This window comes from Stylophora pistillata, chromosome 3 (genome assembly GCF_964205215.1).
Source record: "Stylophora pistillata chromosome 3, jaStyPist1.2, whole genome shotgun sequence".
NCBI classification, from domain to species: domain Eukaryota; kingdom Metazoa; phylum Cnidaria; class Anthozoa; order Scleractinia; family Pocilloporidae; genus Stylophora; species Stylophora pistillata.
The window spans coordinates 38,328,465-38,349,124 of record NC_142521.1 but is presented as its reverse complement, the minus strand read 5'-3'; the positions used below and the strand labels follow the sequence as shown (position 1 = coordinate 38,349,124).

The following is a 20,660-nucleotide window of genomic DNA, read 5'->3' as shown; positions in this document are numbered from 1 at the left end:
ACACCTGGATTGATAAAAAGTACCAAATCTTGAAAAACAACATCAAAACATATGTTGATTGCAATTTGACCAATTTGTGACCAGTTATTTACACAATCTAATTGAATTTATCCGACCTACTTCCAACTAGATTAAAAATAGGTCAAAAGTATCCCGTGATTTAACTTTGTGCTATACAAAATAATTGACTGGAAATCTGGGATTCGGAGGGCGGAAGGTAGTTCTTTTGGATCTCCAAAGGATTTTTTGGGGAAATGATTGGGGGCGATTTAATCAAATTTTAAAGTTGGCTAAAATGCGCCGATTCGACGGTGTCGTCAATTAGCCGAAAATGTACACATACTCACGCAAACTCAATTTTTTCGCATTTTACGTCCATAGTTAGTAGAGGAGACCAGTCCCCTCTACTAACTATGTTACGTCCAACCTAAAGCTAATTTAACATAGTATGCTCTTACCTTCCATGTTTGTGAGGATTGCAGTCCTAAAATTGTTGCATCTCCCTCACAATAGCGATATTACTTGGAAGGATAGTCAACGCCTCCTAATAATGATTGTTCACGAAGCGTATCTCGGGGTTTTTGATTTGAGGTTTCTCTGTATTCCTATTTCGTAGAAAAAGAAGCTGTAATTACCTCACGTAAGAGATCTTTGCTTAAATGTTAGTCTTCAACCGAACCATGAACCAAATTTAACCGGAATTTTGCTTGTTCAGAAACGTGCTTCTCGTGGGCGGAACAACGCTAATTAATTTAAAATGAGATCTACTGAAATCGACAACTTCGCAAAAATAGAACCTGATTGTACTGTGAAACACGCGGCTTTAGGAACTTAGGTCTTGTTTTAAATATACGAAACATTTCGTGATTAAATGTATCATAATTAATTGTATCATGGCATTTTATCAGGGTATTTTATCTTGGTCATTTTTCATGGCACTGACAGATACAACATTTGTGAAATCGCGTGCCAGTCCAAGTTGTCAAAATTTTCCGTTGCCGGGATCCTACTGGAGATCTGCACCGCGCTTGGTCATTATGTTTTAGTCGTCGTACTTAGCATAATTAGCATAATGGCGGTCACGTTTTGCTGTAGCTCCAAGGTTCAAAGAGGTTTTCTACTTTTAGGCTTGGTTTTAACGCATCTAAATGTCATCCATAATGCAGCTAAGTATCCTCTTCATCAGTACACTACCTTGATTGTACCAGAAACACTAAGTACTGCAATTGAGGGCGTTATTTGTCTTCGGACTCCTGCCGGCGACAACAACTTCAGGCTGGCGACTTCTGGCGGTTTTTGTAAACGCAAGGGTTCCTGGAGTTCAGGCAGAGTTTTGTACTATGCAAACTCTGTGGCTACTACACAGATACTTTTACTTTCTGGTGATGTAGAGCTAAATCCTGGATGGCGAGGCATATCTACGGAAGGTGAAGATTATTTACTCAACTTTGCGAGTGAAATCAACCGTGGCTCAAATAATTTCAGTATAGCACAATTGAATGTTCGAAGCTTGAGGAATAAGATGGATGAAATCAAGCTATTACTTAAAGTGTGTCGTTTCAACATTTTAGCAATTTCCGAAACATTTTTAGACGCGAGAATATCGAACAAGCAACTACATGTGGATAACTGTAAGATTGTTAGAAGGGACAGAAATACGGGACAGGATGGAGGTAGCTGCTTGATTTACATTGCGAGCCATATTTGTTATTCAAGGCTCAAATCCCTAGAGCCACCTGATGTTGAATTAATCTGGATCAAAATTATGCATAATTCGTCTGCGTTGATATTAGGAAATTGTTATCGACCTCCTTCTGACTTCCAGTTCTACGAACGATTTTGTGATTGTCTGGAGAAAATGTGGCTTAGGCACAGGAATGTGGTGCTTGTCGGTGATTTTAACTCGGACTATTTTCGTGGCGACAAGGGTGTTACATCGTACGTCGGTAGAAGATTACAAGATATACTCCAGCAATTCAGCTATAGCGTAATGAACGATAGGAGCCAGCCAACAAGAGTTACAAGTGACACAAAAACACTAATTGACTTGGTTATTACCAGCAAGCCGGAGATTATCAATGGAACTATTAAAACAACTGAGTTGGGAATCTCAGATCATAAGCCGGTTCTTGCTACAATATGGTCCAAAATAAAAAGGCCGCCTCCAAAGATAGTCAGAGCCCGCACCTTCAAAAGATTTGATCAAGCTGCTTTTGTGAAGGATATCGAGAGTGCCCCGTGGTCAGTATGTTCAGTGTTTAACGATCCAGACGATTGCTACTGGGCGTGGTTACGCATATTCAAAGATATCTGTCAGGTGCATGCGCCTTACAGGGAAGTTAAAATTAGGAGCGTCTCGGTACCTTGGATAACACCGCAAATACGGCACTTGATGAAGAAACGTTTCAAAATGCTTAAAATGGCAGAACGTCTGGGTGATCCAGACCTGTGGGCTGAGTATTCGGAGTTGCAGAATAGAGTGACACGGGAAGTGAGGCTCTCTAAGGGCAGATACTACTTGGAACTGTTCAATGAAGTGAAGGATTGTAAATCCTACTGGAGACTGGTAAAAAATGCGACAAACGGCAAATCGATTACCCCGATATTAGGGATCAGGAATGCGGATGGAAAAGTTGTCACCTCCGATCTGGACAAAGCGAACATACTTAATGAACATTTCTCAACTATAGGCGAAAAACTGGCCAACGAATTGCCGAATGCCAACTCGACACAAAGTAACGTTCATGTATCTACCGTCGCGCCTTGTGTTATGAACATAAATTTATCGCAGGAGGTTATTGTTAGTTCGATGGCTAAGTTGAGAGCCGATAAAGCCTCTGGGCCCGACAGAGTTGCTCCAAAACTTTTAAAGTTTGCCGGTGACTCATATTGTCTGTTTTTCAAGTAAGCGCCACCTGCAACAGTGTACCGGCTACTTGGAAGGCTGCAAACATCTCAGCTCTCTATAAAAGTGACGATGAAACCGTTAAGCAAAATTACAGGCCTATCTCGCTATTAAGTGTACCAGGAAAACTGATGGAGTCCATGGTGGCGTCAACTATTACCACGCATGTCACTGAACAAGGACTTGGGAACCCTCACCAGTGGGCGTATAAAAAAAGTCATTCCACCGAGCTTCTACGGATGACTGGAGACAAGCGATCGACAAGAAACATGTTGTAGGCGTGGTTTTTGTAGACTCTCGTAGGGCGTTTGACGCAATTCCCCACTCCATTCTGCTCCGAAAACTTCAAAGTATTGGTGTAGCTGGGGACTTATGGTGTTGGATAAGGGATTACCTCTCTGGAAGAACGCAAGTAACGACGATTAATGGGTGTCAATCTCAAGCTATGCCAGTTACTTTTGGTGTACCTCCAGGGTCGGTGCTGGGCCCTACCCTGTTTTCCATCTTCTGTAATGATCTGCCCAATATCACTGAGGGAATAGATGGTGACCCACAGCTTCACATGTACGCAGACGATACCACCGTCTATGTCTCAGCTCCGACCTATGATCTGGTGGCCTCCAAGTTGAATGAAGTAGTAGCAAGGCTATATACATGGTGTTGCGAGAACTGTCTCACTTCACATCCCACCAAGACGGAATATATATTGCTTGGTGGACGCGGAAAATTTACTGGGCCAAAACAAGCTATTAAGATGGGTGATTATGTTGTCGGGGAGGTTGTTTCTGCAAGATGCCTAGGTGTTCAGATAGATAATGCTCTTAAATGGGATCATCATGTATCGGAATTAGCTAAGTCATATACGCAGAAGTTGAATTTACAGGCAAGAACTGATTTCTATTTTAAGGTTATTCTGCCGTCTGTGACATATGGTATGTTAGTTTGGGGCTCTTGTGGTCGAGTATTTTTCTCAAGCTTAGAATCGATACATGTTAGAGCGGCGAAAATAATATATAACTTGGATTGGTGTACTCCAAGCAAGGAGGTTCTTGCCACAGTAAAATGGAATACCTTAGAGATTATGTATGAGAAACGATTACTAATCTTAGCGCATCAGGCTTATTATAATCTTTTACCATTTCCTATGAACCGTCGCTTTGAAAAGTATGTAAGTAGCTACGACTTCAGGAGGAAAATAACATTTAAGTTACCTAGACCTAAGACCGGTATGGTCAAGAAATCATGCTCATACAAGTCAATTACTCGGTGGAACGCTCTGGAAAATCAAAGGAGATCAATTCAAGACGTTGACGCTTTTAAAAAGTCACTCAAGTGTATTTCTAAGCCACGTATATTATAATGATGTACTATGTAGAATTTTTATTGTTGAAAATATGTAGAAATCTTACATTTGTCTTCTTATAATTAGTTAGGAATTTAGTTTTATTGTAATTAGTTAGGAATTTAGTTTTATTGCTCGTACACGACCACATCAGCTTTTGCTGAATTTTTTATCGGTTTAAATAAATGCTGTTGTTGTTGTTGTTCTTTTTGCTTGAACTAGAGGTTTCTTCAATAACCAGCAAGCGGAAGCAGCCCTATATGGCTATTTTGCAGGAATTGGTTGAAAATTGGAGTTGTAAAAGTATGGAATAAATATCTAATGCAAACCCTGAACTCCCTGCCTGCGAAAAGACCCGCGCCCTGTCCGGTCATGTTAAAACGCAGACTGCAGACTGCGCAGACCGTGCAGACCGTGCAGACGATGCAGACGGGGGAAGTTTTGGTTACTTACTACTTCACCCTTCGATACAATACACCCATGATTATCTATATATTTACCTATTGTTACAACAGGGAAGGTTTTGTGGCCAACATATAAGTGCCGACTGCCTGTTTAACTCTGGACTTGGCCGTTTTGGGGTCCTAAACAAGGAGTCTGACTCGCGCACACTCTAGTCCTGATTACATCAAACTTTATTTACTAAATCACAGTGCTTGTATACCTATTGGTGGCTAGTTTTTACGTGATTAGATATGCTAGGGAAGGCATGTGGTTTCCTTTCTACATTGAGTAGTAAACACCTTCATTCGAACGTGAGCATACTGCTCTGTCCTACTCCATTTACTTACGTAAATCCTGCTCTGTTAAGATTACACTTTGCACATTTTTGCATGTCACAAGGATCATATTTCTGCTCTACAACAACCTTGTAATTGATCTATTCTTAAATTTAGGATAACAGGTCACGTTTCGTTGCGCTTGGGTAACGCCTTCCTTCGTTTTACAACACTCATCGTTAATTTTTGATGAAAATTCTTAGTTAGAGGAGCTCTCCACGAAATCTATGTATCAATGTTTCAACTTTATGGCAATGTCCTATCAAAAACATTGCGTGCAAGTGTATGGGTACGATCTTATTTCCGAGTAAAAGTCGACTTTAGCTTGCAGCACTTTATTTATTTTTATGTTCTTTGGGTCGTGTTGTGAAGATCCTGGCATGATTATTTGCTTCGTCCACGCAGCTCATTTCTGAACTCTAAATCAGTCGCTGGTTTCCATCCTCAATACAGAAATAAAGGAGTCAACAAAAGTATATGACAAAGCTAAAATTCATCTCAACACAAGGGCAAACTCAAATACTGCTTTCCCTCGTCGATCTCCCTCTCACCACGTGCTCGATAACTTTGAGCCTTGAGATTTCGTTCAGATTGTTGCTTGGTAACCTGAGCTCGAAATAACCTCATAAAACTACGTTACGTGTCCAAAAACTGGACACTGTTCCGATGTTACCAAAAGAGTAAGGTCAAGGTGAAAATCAGAGTTAAAAAAAAAAGTGAAAAAAAAGTGAAAAGTACAAAAAAAAAAAATTACAGTCTGCAAAGTCTTCACAGTCTGCACGGTCCGCAGTCTGCGTTTTAACATGACCGCGCTCCGTCGGCAAATCTAACGGATTACTAACGTACCTTACTGATCCGCAATAGCTAAACAGGGAAGTGTTGTTTAGGCCGTCTATAAGAAGAAGTCATTTACTTAAATTTAATTAACATGTAATTCATTGATGGCTTTGAACCCGACCGTATTTGAGGGGGATAAATGACTTCTTACTTGGCTAGCTTCTTCGACAAGAGTATCAAATAGCTTACTAGTTGGGTTGATTCTTTCAAAGCCATTGTTTCAAATGTACAATATCAGTACAATTAACGCTCTACGAACATGTATTTTACTTTAAGTCCTTAGGCACACCGACCCACACTTGAGTCTGCTGAATCAGCTGGTACAGTGATTACTCAGCAGCTTTTCTTGAGTTTCGAGATACGCAGAATGAATAGCTTTAGTACCAGACGTGAGCTTTTGGACCGCTGCCAGTAATAGATGAATGTGAATATTAGAACGCCCTACCTGGGTCGTAGTCTTACTAGCGGCACGAGTAACTTAACAAGGGCGCTTTCCAGTCAACAAAAATCACCGGCTCAAAATGTCGATATTTTTAGAGGCCGAATGCAACGCGTCCAACCGTATTCAAGAGGACACGTTCAAAACGTATTCCAAATTTCCAAAAACTTATTCCAGAACTTTTCCGTTCCATTCGATTTCGGACCGGAAATCTCGAAACTTTTGGTCAAATGGAAAGCGCCCCGAGGCATGAAAGGCTCTGTGAAAGAATTAGTGTACATATAAATCTGTTGAACGTTGGCTAATACAAAGAGTAAAGGTTGAGGTTTTCCAGTTTTAACACTTTCGTCGTAAATTTCACAGCAGAAACGCAGGAATTCGATGAATAAAAGTCGCATTAAATCTCCTTGTGTCTAGGTAGAAAGAGTCTCATTGACTTCAACTTTTCCGTGGAAGAAAAACCGATTTACACACGCTATTACAGAAAGCAAACAAGCAGACTGACAAGTCCAAAACCCATATTTGCATTCACTTACAATTTGACTTTCCGTGACATTTTAAGACGGAACAGAGGTAAATCTTCGAAGATTAATCGTCGTTGGAAATAAAAATTACTTTCCGTACGATCTCTAACAGTTTTTCTTTTTACGAGAAAATCGCAGCATGATCAGTGACTCGCGTGTGTTTGTCACACCAGAACTGCTGTTTGGCGTAAGCTTCTTTCTTTTTCAATTGACAGGTGTCACATCGTGACAGTTACTTATCAAAAAGATGTTTCAAAATTTGCCCGGAAGCCTTTAATTACCTTTGCGAATAAAAATGTTTCGGCGAAAGCTTTCTCTTTAATTTGAATAACTTTTGTTTTCTTTATAACTCACTCGCTATCAAATTGTTAAGTTAAAGGAGGATTTTCCCGTAATTAAACTCATAATTGTAGCCCTAAATTATTCGGGTTCTTTTGGCAATCATTTAAGCTACAAATGGGTTTGATATGCGCCAGATACAAACGATTTGGCATACGGTATTTCGCTTACTGGACAGGACTGGACTGGACTGGACTGGACTAGTAAAGGCGGACTACTAAAGCTCGGATCGGTAAACGCTGACTAGTAAAACGCGGACTAGAAAAACGCGGACTACTAAATCACGGACTAGTAAAACGCGGACTAGTAAAGCGCGGACTAGTAAAGCGCGGACTAGTAAAACGAGGACTAGTAAAACGCGGACTAGTAAAACGCGTCGTATAAAATTTTGGCGCGCATCTTTGATGAGATCAAAGGTCAACAGACCCATTTCCGTTTCCTGTAGGAAAATAAGGGACCGTCGCTCAATACATATAGTTCACCAGTATAGGCCGGTCCGCATTGGGAAAAACTGTGCCTGAGGTATTAGATACCGCCTGAGACCGTGGCCACGGGCGGTACTCAAGACCGAGGGCACAGTTTTTTCTTAATACGGACCGACCTATGCTGGTGAATAACATTTTAATTTTTTTCTAACACATAAGAAAAAAAAATTATTGCCAAAAGAACCCGACTTATTTACATGAGGTAGATGCGAAGACAAATACAAAAAGTAATTATGCGAGTCTGTAGGTTTGTAATATACACTGGTGCATAAACCGTTGCCTTCAATTGAAACTTTGAAGTCTAATTCTTTTCACGTTAAGAATTCCATTCCTTTTTCTCAGTTTCTAAGACTTCTTCGTTTATGTAGTGATGACTCTGATTTCCACCCCAAATCAGAGTCCATGTGCCAGTTTTTCGATAAACGTGGTTACCCTGATTCTGTCATTCAAGCGAGTTACCACCACGCCTAACTTATTGATCAACATTCAGCACTACAAACGTCACAAAAGGAAGAGTCCGACTGCATTCCATTCACTGTTACGTTTCACCCTCACAACCACTCAGTTAAATCCATCATTCTTAAAAACTTTAGACTACTTCAAAACGATCCAGAGACAAGCACTATCTTTTCGCAGCCTCCGCTCATTTCATTCAAACGCGACAAAAACATAGGCACTTTTTCGGTCAGAAGTTCTTTTCAGACTAATGACCAACCAGGCACTTTTAAATGCGCTCGTGCACGATGCAAAACGTGTCCTTTCATTCACAACACTGAGGAAATGTCGAGACCCAAACGATCCATTAAGATCACCGATCACTTCACTTGCACCCCCGCCAAAGTAATCTATTGCATAACTTGCATTTATTGCAAAAATATTTACATCGGCGAAACAGGCAGAAGACCTAGGCGACCAATTCCGAGAACACCTTCGCGACGTGGAGAGGAATGACAAGGACACATCGAAACCAGTCGCTAGACATTTTAATTTACCTAATCATTCTAAGCAACATATGGCAATATGCGATCTTTCCTTACACTTAGGTAGCCCGGAAAGCCGTAAAACTCTTGAACAAAAGCTCATCTTTCAAACCGGCAGTCTAAATCCTACAGGTATCAACGAACGCTTTTCATTCCACTAATTTATTCGTGTTTTTTCTCGCTGCCATATTCCCACCAATAACGTAGCTCCATTTTCTGCCTTTAAAAGCTCACACAACCCAAAATTCCTCTATTCGCTCCGACGAAGGGCTAACGTTCGAAACGTCAGCTTTTATAATCGTAAAGGTGGCCAATTTACCAGTTCAACTTTATTGAGATATTGAAATTATTTCGTTACCTCCATCGAAGCAGCCCCAAACAGTTTCTTTACAAACTATCAGCCTTTTGTTAGACAGATAACTGACGAACAGGATCGATGGCAGAAAACTCTGAACATAGGCTGTAAATAGTCCGCTCGATCAGTGTTTTAATCAATTTTGTCGCAAAGAACACCAACACGCCGTATCAAGCACACAAGGAACACAAATGGCAAAGTTTAGACGTTTTTAATAGCAGCCGTTTTGATCGAGCCGCGACATAAAGCGACGGTACAGATGTCCTGAACTTACGGGAGACCGCAGAATGGAGAAAACGGCAAAACAGAAGAACGCTGGACTCGTATGAACAGCTAAGAATATAATATTTGAGTTAGGGTTATTATATTTACTTTGCTATATGCATCGGAGTCGTGTTCATTTTTATTCTATCAATGTCTTGATGGTCACATGTACACTACAGGATTGCGTGATTTTATGTCTTTCTCCACGATTTTCGAAAAATTGTGAAAATTCCAAATTCCTTTCCCCAAGCTAAACTTTACATATTCTGAAAGATCATTAACTCTAGTATTATCATCCGTACTCTTACGAAATTCTGACCAAAGGCACAGGCTCAAAATTATCGTTGTTTTCGCCTATCGTGTTAGGCAACACGGTAGAACCATAAGCTTTTGACTTCTCTTGAATACTGGAATTAATCTAATCTTTATGAAGTCACGGTGTTTAGACTATGAATAGTTGTACAACAACTTGGAACTATGCTGGCATTTTCCAGCGCAGTTTTTTTGATACACGAGTCGAGTGAATCAGGACCTATTTTAAACCTGTTCGGTGTCGCCAAATCGATCTCGGGACTGAAAACGAAACGTTTTCGTTTGTTCGGAAGCAAATAATTTTTTCAAGGAAAAAACTGCACAGCAATTGTATACTTCCTAAAGGCTACTTGTATGCAAAAGAGCAGCGAATTTTAATTTTTTAACGTTGTCATGCAATGTTTGATTTTTGCACGGATTTGCTCTTAATACGTTCCGGAAATTGCGACCGAAAAACTTGGAGTTGCTAATATAAGGGTTAGCATAAACTTTGAAAATAATGTAAATGAAGAAATAGGAAGTAATAATCATTTTTCAACCGAAGAATACCTAAGCAACAGAGAACTTTTTTCCGTGTTTGTATATTCTCATCTCAACACGACTGGGCGGGAGGGGGGAAGGGGGGGAGGGTTTTGGGAGAGTTGGAAAAATTTGTACAAAACCAGACAAGCAGTCTAGAGTTTACATTATTACCTTTGAGAATTCTGCCAACCTCCCGATTCTTTCGACTCAGGGAATGTTATGTTTTGCTTTTGTTAATTATTTCTCTCCATTGATATGAAAAATGAAAGAAGAAAGTTGTTTTTTGCTTCTTGATTGATTTATATTTTCTTAAAAGATGCTCTGGATGATAGTATTTTTAACATTAACCAATCATAATTCGACGGTCATCAAAAATCAAAGTCAGGTTGAACCTGCGGCAAGTGGTAGCAGTGTGTGAATAGATAAATCCTCGTAAAAACTTGACAGAAAATACCGAAATGTTTCGGTTCATTTTTTTTTTTTTTTTCGCCAGAAAAACTACAGCAGATTGGCCTTTTTCAAAACTTACACCCCTATCAATTCTTTATTTAAAACCTGAATAAAGCTGTTTTTGAAAATCTAAACAATCCCAATAAAATAATCTTTAGGTACATGTTCTATTATTCCTGGATCAAACGCTAAATAGACATGAAAATGTCCAAGTTTTCTATAAATAGACATTGAAATTTCCGAGTTTCCTAACAGTTCAATTAAATCATTGTTCTCTAAACCCTGTCGTGGGTTCTCGTGCATACGGATATATTCTTTTCCTTCGGATCCTACTCCTTACTTATCAACACGAACACAACTTTGCAGTTTTTCGAGATTACTCGCTAGGTTTTCTTTCGCCATCAATGTTGAACAATTTCTTCCACAAAGGTCGGTTTGCAAGTCTCAGTTGCTCTTTCAAATCAGAAATTTCGCCCTTTAAGTTCCTTAGTTCTCTTTCCCATCGCATGCTCTCTTCTTTGGCTTCAGCGCGTTCTTTTTCCAAATCAGAAATTTTTCTCTCCATTCCTGCCTTTTCCAGGTCAAGGATTTTTGTATTGAGCATATCCTCTTTTGCTTCGAATTCTTTAAGTTTCTCTTCAAGCTCAGCGGACCTTTTTTCTTCTAATTTTTGTAGCTGGCGAAAGAGAGAGAGAAGATAAGCTTTAAATTTTTCCACCCATGGAGGAAATAAATTTGGCACATACTTAACTTACACGGTTCACTGAGGAGATAATTGTCAGAAAATAAGCCAACCTAATGAGACTCCTAATGAAGCATTACTTGTCTTTTCTTATTGCAACTAATATCTTACACCTTAAGGGTGCCTTTGATGTGCGCCGTAGTAAATAAGTAAAGGGACAGTACAGGCTGAAACGCGCAATCACAAGGAAATTTTAGGATTTTAAGGACGACGAGGAGAAAGTAGGATAATCATTTATAAGTCATTAGGTAATCGATCCAAAAATAATTCTAATCGCATAATTATTCTTTGATGATAACTTGACTAACCGAAGAACACACAAAGACACCATTTTGGTTGAACTGACAACTAAAATGATAGACAAAAAACAAAATTAATATTTCAGGACTTTCAACTTTCTGAACTGTTTACCTTATCGTCTTGAATTTTCTTCTCCTTTTTCAAGTAGTCTTTCTCTATCTACATTTGAACGACAAAAAATATATTTCAGGTGCGAGTTCAAGGTTCATAGCAGTCATTGAGTAAGATGATATTCTATTCTTATAGTTGATAAGTAGCTTTCCTTCCAAAATAAATGAAGATTGCGTATTAGCGGGACAAGTAAATCTCGAGTTCGTGTCTTTCAATATCGAACAACAGTTTCAACAATCATTCGAAAATAGCTTAAGTCACACCACTGCACAAAAGGGGAGCACGAATTGATATCAACAACTATTGATATCTATTTTACCTGTCCTTTTTTAAAATTCTCGAAATGGATTGGCCAGCTCTCTTTCTTATTTCATATGTAGAAACAACTTGAATTCTTGGAAGACAAAGGGACCATTTGATACAAATTAATTACAATAGATGGATGTCTGGCTGCATAAGGGGTAGGGATCATTCTGGGATATGCTCATGTTTGATAAAGATGTCCTCTAGTTGTGATGTGTTTGGAAGTCTTGGTAATACAAATCAATCTTTGATGTTATATAATGCTGTTTTCTATAAAGAGTAAAACTGATTTATTGAATGGCTCTCTCACAAGAGATCTTCATGTGCTTTTAATGTAGCTAATCTTTCACAAAATTTGGTGTCTAACGTAGTATTTCAAGTTCACCTTTTATCATACGGAAGTCTAGGAAAGCAAACTGAATGACATAACATTGTTTTTGCAACGAACTGAAAGCTTTAAGTATTGTTTCGTCCTTGACGAGCAATAAATTAAGGAATTCAATGCATTAATCAGCTAGTAAATAAACATAGATTACCAAACTACTCATTTACTAGTGTTGAAAAAGGACTCACTTAAAAAAGTGAGGGCATATCAAAAGATAATTAAATTGAAGTATAGAGCAGGTTGGTATTTATCAATATTTTCTTGTAATAGACCCATGTGTATTTGTAAGAGTCAGACACACGTATCAAACAATTGTAAATTTCAACTAAGTTCAGATATAAAGAAAAACCCTGGTCTTACTCCAATGTACATTGACCGTAGCAAACAATAACGGCACCTTATAGCCAAGCTACTGAGTTGGTATTTGAACAAAATTCAGGACAACAATGTGTTGCAATGAGTTTATGCTCTTTGATTTACAATAACAAACAAGGAATCTATTCTGCTAATGATCTGGCATCAATAATCAATATTGGAAATCAGTTGCCGTGTATTCAAGTTTGTCTCAGTTAACCAGACACTCATTCTTAGCGCAGACAGAATTACCGACACTTTTAAATGTGCTGGAGACTGACTATGAACTTCAATACAGTGAATGTTACACCGGCAGTACTCATCAAGAAGCTACAATAGAAGGATATCAGTACTGTACCTTCTTAGATAGAGCCTTTCTATTACTTATATCTGAAAATTTCAACAGTTTTGTCTTGACAATAGGATCTACTGCGGTTGCTATCTATTGTAAAGGCAGTGTTGGCTTGAAAATATTTGATTCTCATGCAAGGGATAATTATGTTAGGAGCCATTCTCAAGGTACATGTGTGCTGCTTGAGGTATCATCACTGAATATCTTTGTACATTATTTTCGGAGTATACATAACAATGATATATTTGAGTTGAAAGGGGTTAAAATTGATAAAATTCAAAATAGTGCCCATTTTCAGTCATGCCTGTGAAACCAGAAAGTTCAATGTGAATTGTGCTAAGGCTGTCCATTCACTCTACTACCCCGCAATAAAATCATGTAGTTATTGGAATTCAAACACCTTCTCTAATGTTATTCAGTATGGCAAAAGATTATGAAAATTTATCTTTGAACAAGTATTTACTGTCAGATGATTTGCCAAAATCTTACGTTTGTGGAACTGCAGTAAGTTTAGATCTTAAAAGTGGTTACATTGAAGGAATATTGTCTGATTAAGTTGACAGCAACTCAATTCTCGAAAATCTTGTAAGAAGTAATAGTTGAATACACAGGGTTTTTGAAGTGGTTTTCAGGTTTTTGTACGACATATATTTTTAAACCCACAAAAAGGTCAAAATATGTGCATTCCCTCTTGGTATGCAATGAAAGTCAAATGCCTCTAAATGAATAAACTAAAACTGTAAACACCCCTGCTTCTCTTGTTGTGGCCATCAGCAGTATTCAATATTAAGAGAATTTTCTAATAAAAACAATATGAACTATTGAACAGTAATATCGATTCAATCTACTGATTTCTGACAACTCTCCCTGGGTGAACATTTGGCAACAAACTATGACTTGGTACCAATAATAGATAAAAAATTCCCTTCTCCTTGCAGTGAAAGGCAAATACATTACCTACTCAGGGTTCGTAAAAGCCTTAAAAGTCCTCGAAGTGCCATAACAACATTCATTACACTCCAGCAGGCAAAAATAATCACAAGTAGACTTATTCGTGACCGAAAATGATGAAATTGCGCGACGACAGTAACAATGGCAGTTCCCTAAGATAACTCCAAATGTGCGATGTTGAAAGCCCGAGGCCACGCAGATATGCGTCTAGTTTTTATATTAATATACCATCTTAATTGCAATTCCTTGATATGACAAACACTTTCGACTATTTAACAATTTCCCGCAGATGTAGCTTCGAAATAATCTTTTGCAGTGCGTAAGCAACAGTTTGAATGAGGAAATATGAAATATTCGTTAGATCAACACAGTAAGATGGACCCCAGTTTCTTAGAAAGAGCTGAATTGATGCACTTTGACGCGTTGAATCAGTTGCTCCCACAGAACGTTTTTCTCCAACAATAGACTTCTAAGTTTAGGATTACATTATGCCGGGGTGGAAAAGTTTAAAGCAGCTGGCATTCTTTTTGTAATCGAACAACCACCTCAGACATCGCAATAGCGCTAAAACGAACGTAAACATTTGTTAGACAAATGCGACGCTGGTCCATGAACAATCTATCCGCGATCACATTCAAATGATCCTGATCTGATGCTAACTCTAATATTTTATTTCTGGTCCGCGAAAATGCCAATGTGCGCAAATTAAAAAATGATAAGAAGAAACTTTGAAATTTGAGTGGTATTTCAAAAAGGACCAAGGATCTCGAACAATGGCCGATTGTTTATTTACACTGGTCCAATTCTCCGAGAATGTCCAATATGATAACTCCAATATGCTAACTCCAATATTTTAATTCTGTTCCACAAAAATGTCCAGGTGGGAAATTACAAAATGATAAAACGAAACTTGGAGTTTGAGTAGTATTTCCCAGGCAAAAGAACCAAGGATCTCGCGGATCTTTATAGCCAAAGGCCACGTTCGGAAGCCTTTGTAGAAGCGCTGGTATCGGTTTTTTAGAAGGAGTACGACGGTGAGAGCATCGCTATCTCTCCTATCGTGGTTTCCTTTCTTAATGAACCACTTAGAAAAGATCGATTTCGAGAGGATGAAAGCATTTTCCAACGAGAAACCTATGCATTTGTCCCTTTTTCCATTGATAGGAAACTTGAAGAAACATTGTAAGGGTTTAGGCTCCCTCCACTAATTATTTTTTCTCCGAAGTAGTCATGGTTCTCTCGTTGAACGATCTTAATTTAGGAAAATTATACACGGCTGTTAAAAATTAATTGTACTTTAAAGCTTGGGCTTTATGGACTGTTGCTATCTTTGTCGATAATCGGCAAGGGGAGGCTTTTTGAGGAAAGCTAATGTTCTGAGTTTCAACGCTTTGGATAGAGCGAGCCATGGCAATCGTCCTTCGATTGCCTGGCTGATTGGTAAACGTACATTCAAAGGCTATAATGATTGATATTCTTCCCGGCCTATTGTAGCCTTGATATAAGGAAGGTTCGGATTATCTTACCAGTTTTCTCCACGAAATAGCCTTGAGATGCTCCTTCGCGGCGAGAATTGTAGATGCAGCTGTTTTATGGATGACTTCTCTTTCCCAGAAAGTCGTAATAATATGCAATGTTTACCCTTTGAAGGCACTCTTTCGCATCCTCAAAATCTACCCTCACGTAAGAGGTCTAAGGCTCAGAATTGCTTCATGTCAAAATAGCAGTATTTATTGTATATTTTTCACGGACCTTGATTATTTCCTCATCACCTCTGCTAGAAACATACTCCTACCGCACTAATTAGCACATACGTAACGTTACGTGCACATAAACATGTTTTTCTCCGAAAAACTGCTTGCCACTATTTAAAAAGCGTTTATTGTTGTGTACCTTAATTTCCGAGAATTTGGTTCGTTGATAGCTCTACATGTACTTGAAAAACGAAATATGTCCTTAAGGAGGTTATTGCCTTAATTTTTCCCTTTTTAAGTAAAGAGAAAATGATCAACTGAAAATGATCTTGGTTGACCTGGAGACTTAAATTAGACCTGTCTGTTCGCCCAAACGGTAGCGATCATTGTGAGATGAGATCATACCCGGTAGAAATGGTTCCTGACAATGATTTGGTTGAATTCACATCAATAAAAATCAAACTTTGATCTTCTGAGTTTGGTCTAAGATTTCACAAAATTTGCTTTTTTTGTCGGGAAACGAAATTTATTGCAATGATATGGATTTATTGTACTGTCCAACAATTTAAATTATAGTTAGTGTTTATAACTCTAGTTTCTTTAGTATCAAACTAATACCCGCTTTGCTAGTTTTAATTCTCTCATCTGATTGGAAATAAAGAGTGAAAACAAACCGATATCTAAACGATAGTGTTCCTACATAAGGGGTTGATATGGGCCTAATATTTGACATGGTCTCTCGAAAGGCATTGCTTTGCCTGGTAACCCATCTTGTATGAAAATAGGGTGTCTTTTCTTCGAAGCAGTTGATAGAATTCATTAAATGTCTTGTTGCTCTGCTATTGTTTCTTTTGGGGGGGTTGGGGAGGGGTGAAGGGTTAGCCTAGGAATCACCCCATTACATGCGAAAACTATTGAGCTTGAAAGCAAAATTTATCTTAAAAATAACATACGGTTAGTGGTTAGTTTAATGAATAGTTAGACTTCCATTGAATGTAAATCGGAATTTTTGCCAACAATATTATCTGCCTTCGCACACGTTGAAGGCTACCTACTTTTTTCCCTCGGAAAAAAAAATGGCTGATATCAAGGCTAGTTTCAAAGGCTTCATTTGAATGAGTACCTAGTTTGGTGAACGTAAAAGATAAAAAAGCAGTTAATCATTTATTTAGGTTGGGAGTTATTTTGCTTTACTAGTCCCATCCAAACAGTTTTTTATACCAGGGTCGGTTTGCTCGCCTGAGTTCCTCTTTCATTCTACAGATTTCGTTTGTCAAGTTCGATATCTCGTTTTGGCGCTGCTGCTTTTCACTGTTTGCTTCTCGGAGTTGATACCTCAAGGTGTTGATCTGCTTTTCCATTCCTGCTGTTTCCATGTCGTGGATTTTCTTTGTGAGGATATCCTCCTTCGCTTTGCACTCACTGATTTTGTCGCGGATCTCCCTCTCTTTTTCCATTTTCATTTTACTTAGCTAAAGCGGAAAAAAAAGAAAACAAAACAAGGAGAGGGAAACAAGTACGAGAAGTTAGATATCAAATACTCTGTGCTTTGTGTGGTTACGATTTTTCGTCTTAAGGATTTACATGCAATAATGCGGAGAAAGTTGTCTACCTCCTTTTTAGGAGAAAGAAAGCTTGTTTCTGTATACTTCACTTTTGTGAGATTATCTATTAAGTCATTTCTAAATTTGTTTATTTCAGGTGATAACAGCTGAAAATTGACTTAAATAAATAAGAACAACCTTTTAAGAAGTTTTAAATAGGGTTTCGATAGGCTAGGTCCAAAGGCCAATCAGAGTGAATGTTGACTTTACTATAAGCCCACAGGAATTCAGTAAGAAAATTCTGGCCTAAAGCCATAAAGCGGAATAATTTGAGTGAACTAATTGCAGTCAAATCGAACTGGTTGAAGCGAGGGTCGAGTTTTTCGCCAAATTACCCAGAGATGCATGGTAAATAAAAGTGATCTTGGATTACATTGAACGCTCATGGAACATCGTTCTAAAGTTGTAAGTAGAGCTTATGCAGACGTAAGCATTAACCTTTTGTTCTTGAAACTGCTGTTGCTTTTTTAGATATTGAGCTTCTCTCTGTGTGAAAAAAATTGCATTTTTCACAATTAGCTAAGTTTTAAATTCATTATTTCTGGTTCGTTTTCAGATATTTACTATGGCATTTTTGTAGTATGGATCCTCGCATTCGAGGACAGTACTGAAAATTCTGAAAGTCTATTTCAAAGAATCCTCGAATGCTTGTAAAGCACGTCGAGATGGCAAGGTTTTAAAAAAAGCTATCAGGCTATGCAGTGTAGGGATTATTCACGACTTTAAACTTCCGTAGTTTTCACGAAAATTTTCACTTGAGAAAGCAAGATAGGCTCTTATCTCGCGTTTAGTTTGAAGTGGAATCTATGAGTAATCATAAAACAATGGTCACGAGGAAAGGAAATCTACCCAATGAAAAGATGAAGTGCTGACTCAACAGCAGACCCTTTCCTCTTTTGTGATTTTTAACAATGATATTTAAATCTGTTATACAAACCCTAGCTTTCTCTACTTCTCTCTCCTTTTCAGCATTTTCACGACGTTGTTTAAGAAGATTTTTTTCGTAATCTTGAAATGCCCTGATGAACTCCTTGTAATGGGTCAACTCAGCATCTAAACTCTGCAGAATAAAAATTATTTGCTTTTATTAATGGTTTTAACGTCTTCGTAACCCTCCGTACTTCCACCTTGCTGTACGTTTTACCAAACGGAATGACTGAGAGTTTTTTTTTTTCATTGTTTTACATATCTCACTGTTTAGATACGGAAAAAAAAAAAAAAAAGGGTGGAAAGATCAACACCGTTTTCTTCCAGCCATTGTTTAAAGATCCAAATCTTGATTTCGTGGACATGACTTTAAACTTTGCACCTCTCATGTTAGAATAAATTTGAGAACACAAATAAAGAAAATCTCGTTTAAAAGGTATTTCATTTAATCCTCGTACAAAGTAGCGACAATTTATGAACGAAATGTTTTTAAGGCTTACTAGCTTCTCCTTAATTTGTACTCTGTAGGTCTTAACGTCTCTCCGATAAAGGAAATGCGTACCTCATGAAATTCGTGAAGCACATCAGCACGGATATCCTTGGCACCAGCGGCAAAACGTTTATAATCTTCTTCAATTTTGGAACAGGCATTGTCAATATCTCTGCTCGTTATGCTCGTCCTATTCGGTCCGCGCAAACTTCTTAGGACTGGATTTAGATACTTCTCCCTGACATTTTTCAAAAGCTCTTGACATTGCTGCCTAGTCAGTCCATCGTTTTTAGTTTTCCACTCGCTCAGCTTTTTTACCGTTTCTTTCTGTCGCAAAACACCGAAAACTACAATTATTACAAACAACAACAACAACAATAACAGCATGAAAACCTCGAGACCTTAGTGTTATACTTTATGCACGAAGTCGAGGTATAATGACAGAAACCTTCAATGGAGACCGGCAGATTGCAAACTCAATCTCCCTACTAGTAACTTATCGCACGGAGCTTATTTTCAACTGTTCTCACCATAAACTCCTGGCAATCCTCTCGAGTATTGTCAGAAGTGATTCCTACAGTTTCTTCTTCAAATATGAGCATACTCTCATTAGCAGATGATTCATGGCTTGCAAGAATTTTCTCTGTCTCGCAGGGCAGTTTATAGAGTTTAGCCTTCATTCTCCTGTCATACACTAAGAGCGCCTTTTCCCTGGCCGTTCTGCTTTTGTTCTTTATGAAACCGTCCCAAGCCGTTTGCACATCAGGGATGTTGTCGGGATCGTTAATCGCATCGACATAAAACTTTGTCAGTGCCGCTAATGCTGTGGAGTCAAATTACAATTATGAAGAAACTATTTGATTGTTTCTGTTTGCGAAGATCTGAGCTGAATGAAGTTACTTTTTTCAGGATAATGAATGAGCGTAAATTGTGTACTGTTAACTATTTCCGGTTCTAACAAAGATTGATCATCAAAGAAGGTCGTTGTTGGTGATTTAAAATGGATAAAAAGTGGAAGGATATTTTGCATGATTAATTTTAGTACAGCTACTCCTAAACCCAACACGGGCAGTGACCAATGTTTTAGTTTTACTAAGCTAAGTAAGATTGACACACGTCACAGTTGAGCATGTTAAGGTAAATTTAACTGAGACGTTATCAGTTTACCTTCTCCAGTGACATATTCTCCTGCGTTGAAGCTTTTCTTGGGACCCATGTTGGACTGAAGCAAATCCTTAAACTGCTGTATTCCCGTGAAGAAATCAGGATTTATACGTGGATCATGCCTGTTACTTTTAATGTTTTTCAGTAGCTCTTTGTCGAAGGTGGGTATTGGCAAGCAAAAAGCATCAAATCCAGAGAAGTAATGCAAGATGCCTCGGGCGATTTTGTCTTGGGTATGATCCAGTTGCCATGGGTCTGATTTGAAGATCTAAATACAACAAATAATTTTTTTCTCTCCAAATGTTCAGCTATTTTTCGAAATCTGTTGGGATGAACGTTCAAAAAAAAGAGAATTTTCTAGGTAGCGTCAAACAACTAGGAAACATTAATATTGTAAATTCCACAAATTGACAAGTTGTGTGTGTATCTCCTACCATTGTGTCGTCTGGGTTTCCAATGAAAGTGTAGTTGAATAAAGAGTGACAACAGTAATCTACTAACCCTTCTTAAGAAATAGTCTTTGATGTCCTTGCAATCCGATGGGAGCTCTGTTAGGACATCTCTTAGAAGCCAAACGAAATGTGGAAACGTTTTATGAAAGGCATCTTCATTTTTCTGAGTTCCACCCTGTGATGTAACCTTAATTTGTTGTGATAACCTTAAGACAAAGCTGGAGACAAGTCAAGGTACAATGAAATATGTTTTTATCTTAAACAAGAGACTAGTCGGATAACTTCATCACTACTTCAG

The 20,660-nt window shown here is 38.3% G+C and overlaps 2 protein-coding genes and 1 long non-coding RNA gene across 3 annotated transcripts in view; 1 reads left to right on the top strand and 2 right to left on the bottom strand.

Moving 5' to 3' along the window:
* The first annotated feature begins 1,072 nt into the window (after positions 1-1,072).
* Positions 1,073-2,908, top strand: LOC148736002 (uncharacterized). The gene has a single exon (XM_088753023.1). The coding sequence runs from the start codon at positions 1,073-1,075 to the stop codon at positions 2,906-2,908; it is 1,836 nt and encodes a 611-aa protein (XP_088609149.1).
* A 12,881-nt stretch (positions 2,909-15,789) lies between these two features.
* On the bottom strand, positions 15,790-17,810 carry LOC148736001 (uncharacterized). The gene is made up of 2 exons (XR_015999299.1): positions 17,768-17,810; positions 15,790-17,197 (listed from the first exon to the last, which is right to left on the bottom strand). It is a non-coding gene; the product is annotated as an uncharacterized LOC148736001 (long non-coding RNA).
* A 210-nt stretch (positions 17,811-18,020) lies between these two features.
* Positions 18,021-20,660, bottom strand: part of LOC148736000 (guanylate-binding protein 7-like) — a 2,716-nt gene continuing 76 nt past the window's right edge. Inside the window, exons 1-5 of the mRNA XM_088751482.1 lie at positions 20,412-20,660; positions 19,914-20,178; positions 19,277-19,569; positions 18,819-19,073; positions 18,021-18,389 (exon numbers count right to left, since the gene is read on the bottom strand). The exon at positions 20,412-20,660 is cut by the window's right edge and continues 76 nt beyond it. Coding sequence (XP_088607608.1) covers positions 18,144-18,389; positions 18,819-19,073; positions 19,277-19,569; positions 19,914-19,962 — 843 coding nt within the window. The 5' untranslated portion in view covers positions 19,963-20,178; positions 20,412-20,660 and the 3' untranslated portion in view covers positions 18,021-18,143. The remainder of the gene's footprint in view (positions 18,390-18,818; positions 19,074-19,276; positions 19,570-19,913; positions 20,179-20,411) is intronic.

Excerpts from the sequence above, each read along its gene's own strand:
- LOC148736002 (XM_088753023.1), top strand. The coding sequence starts at position 1,073 with ATGGCGGTCACGTTTTGCTGTAGCTCCAAGGTTCAAAGAGGTTTTCTA.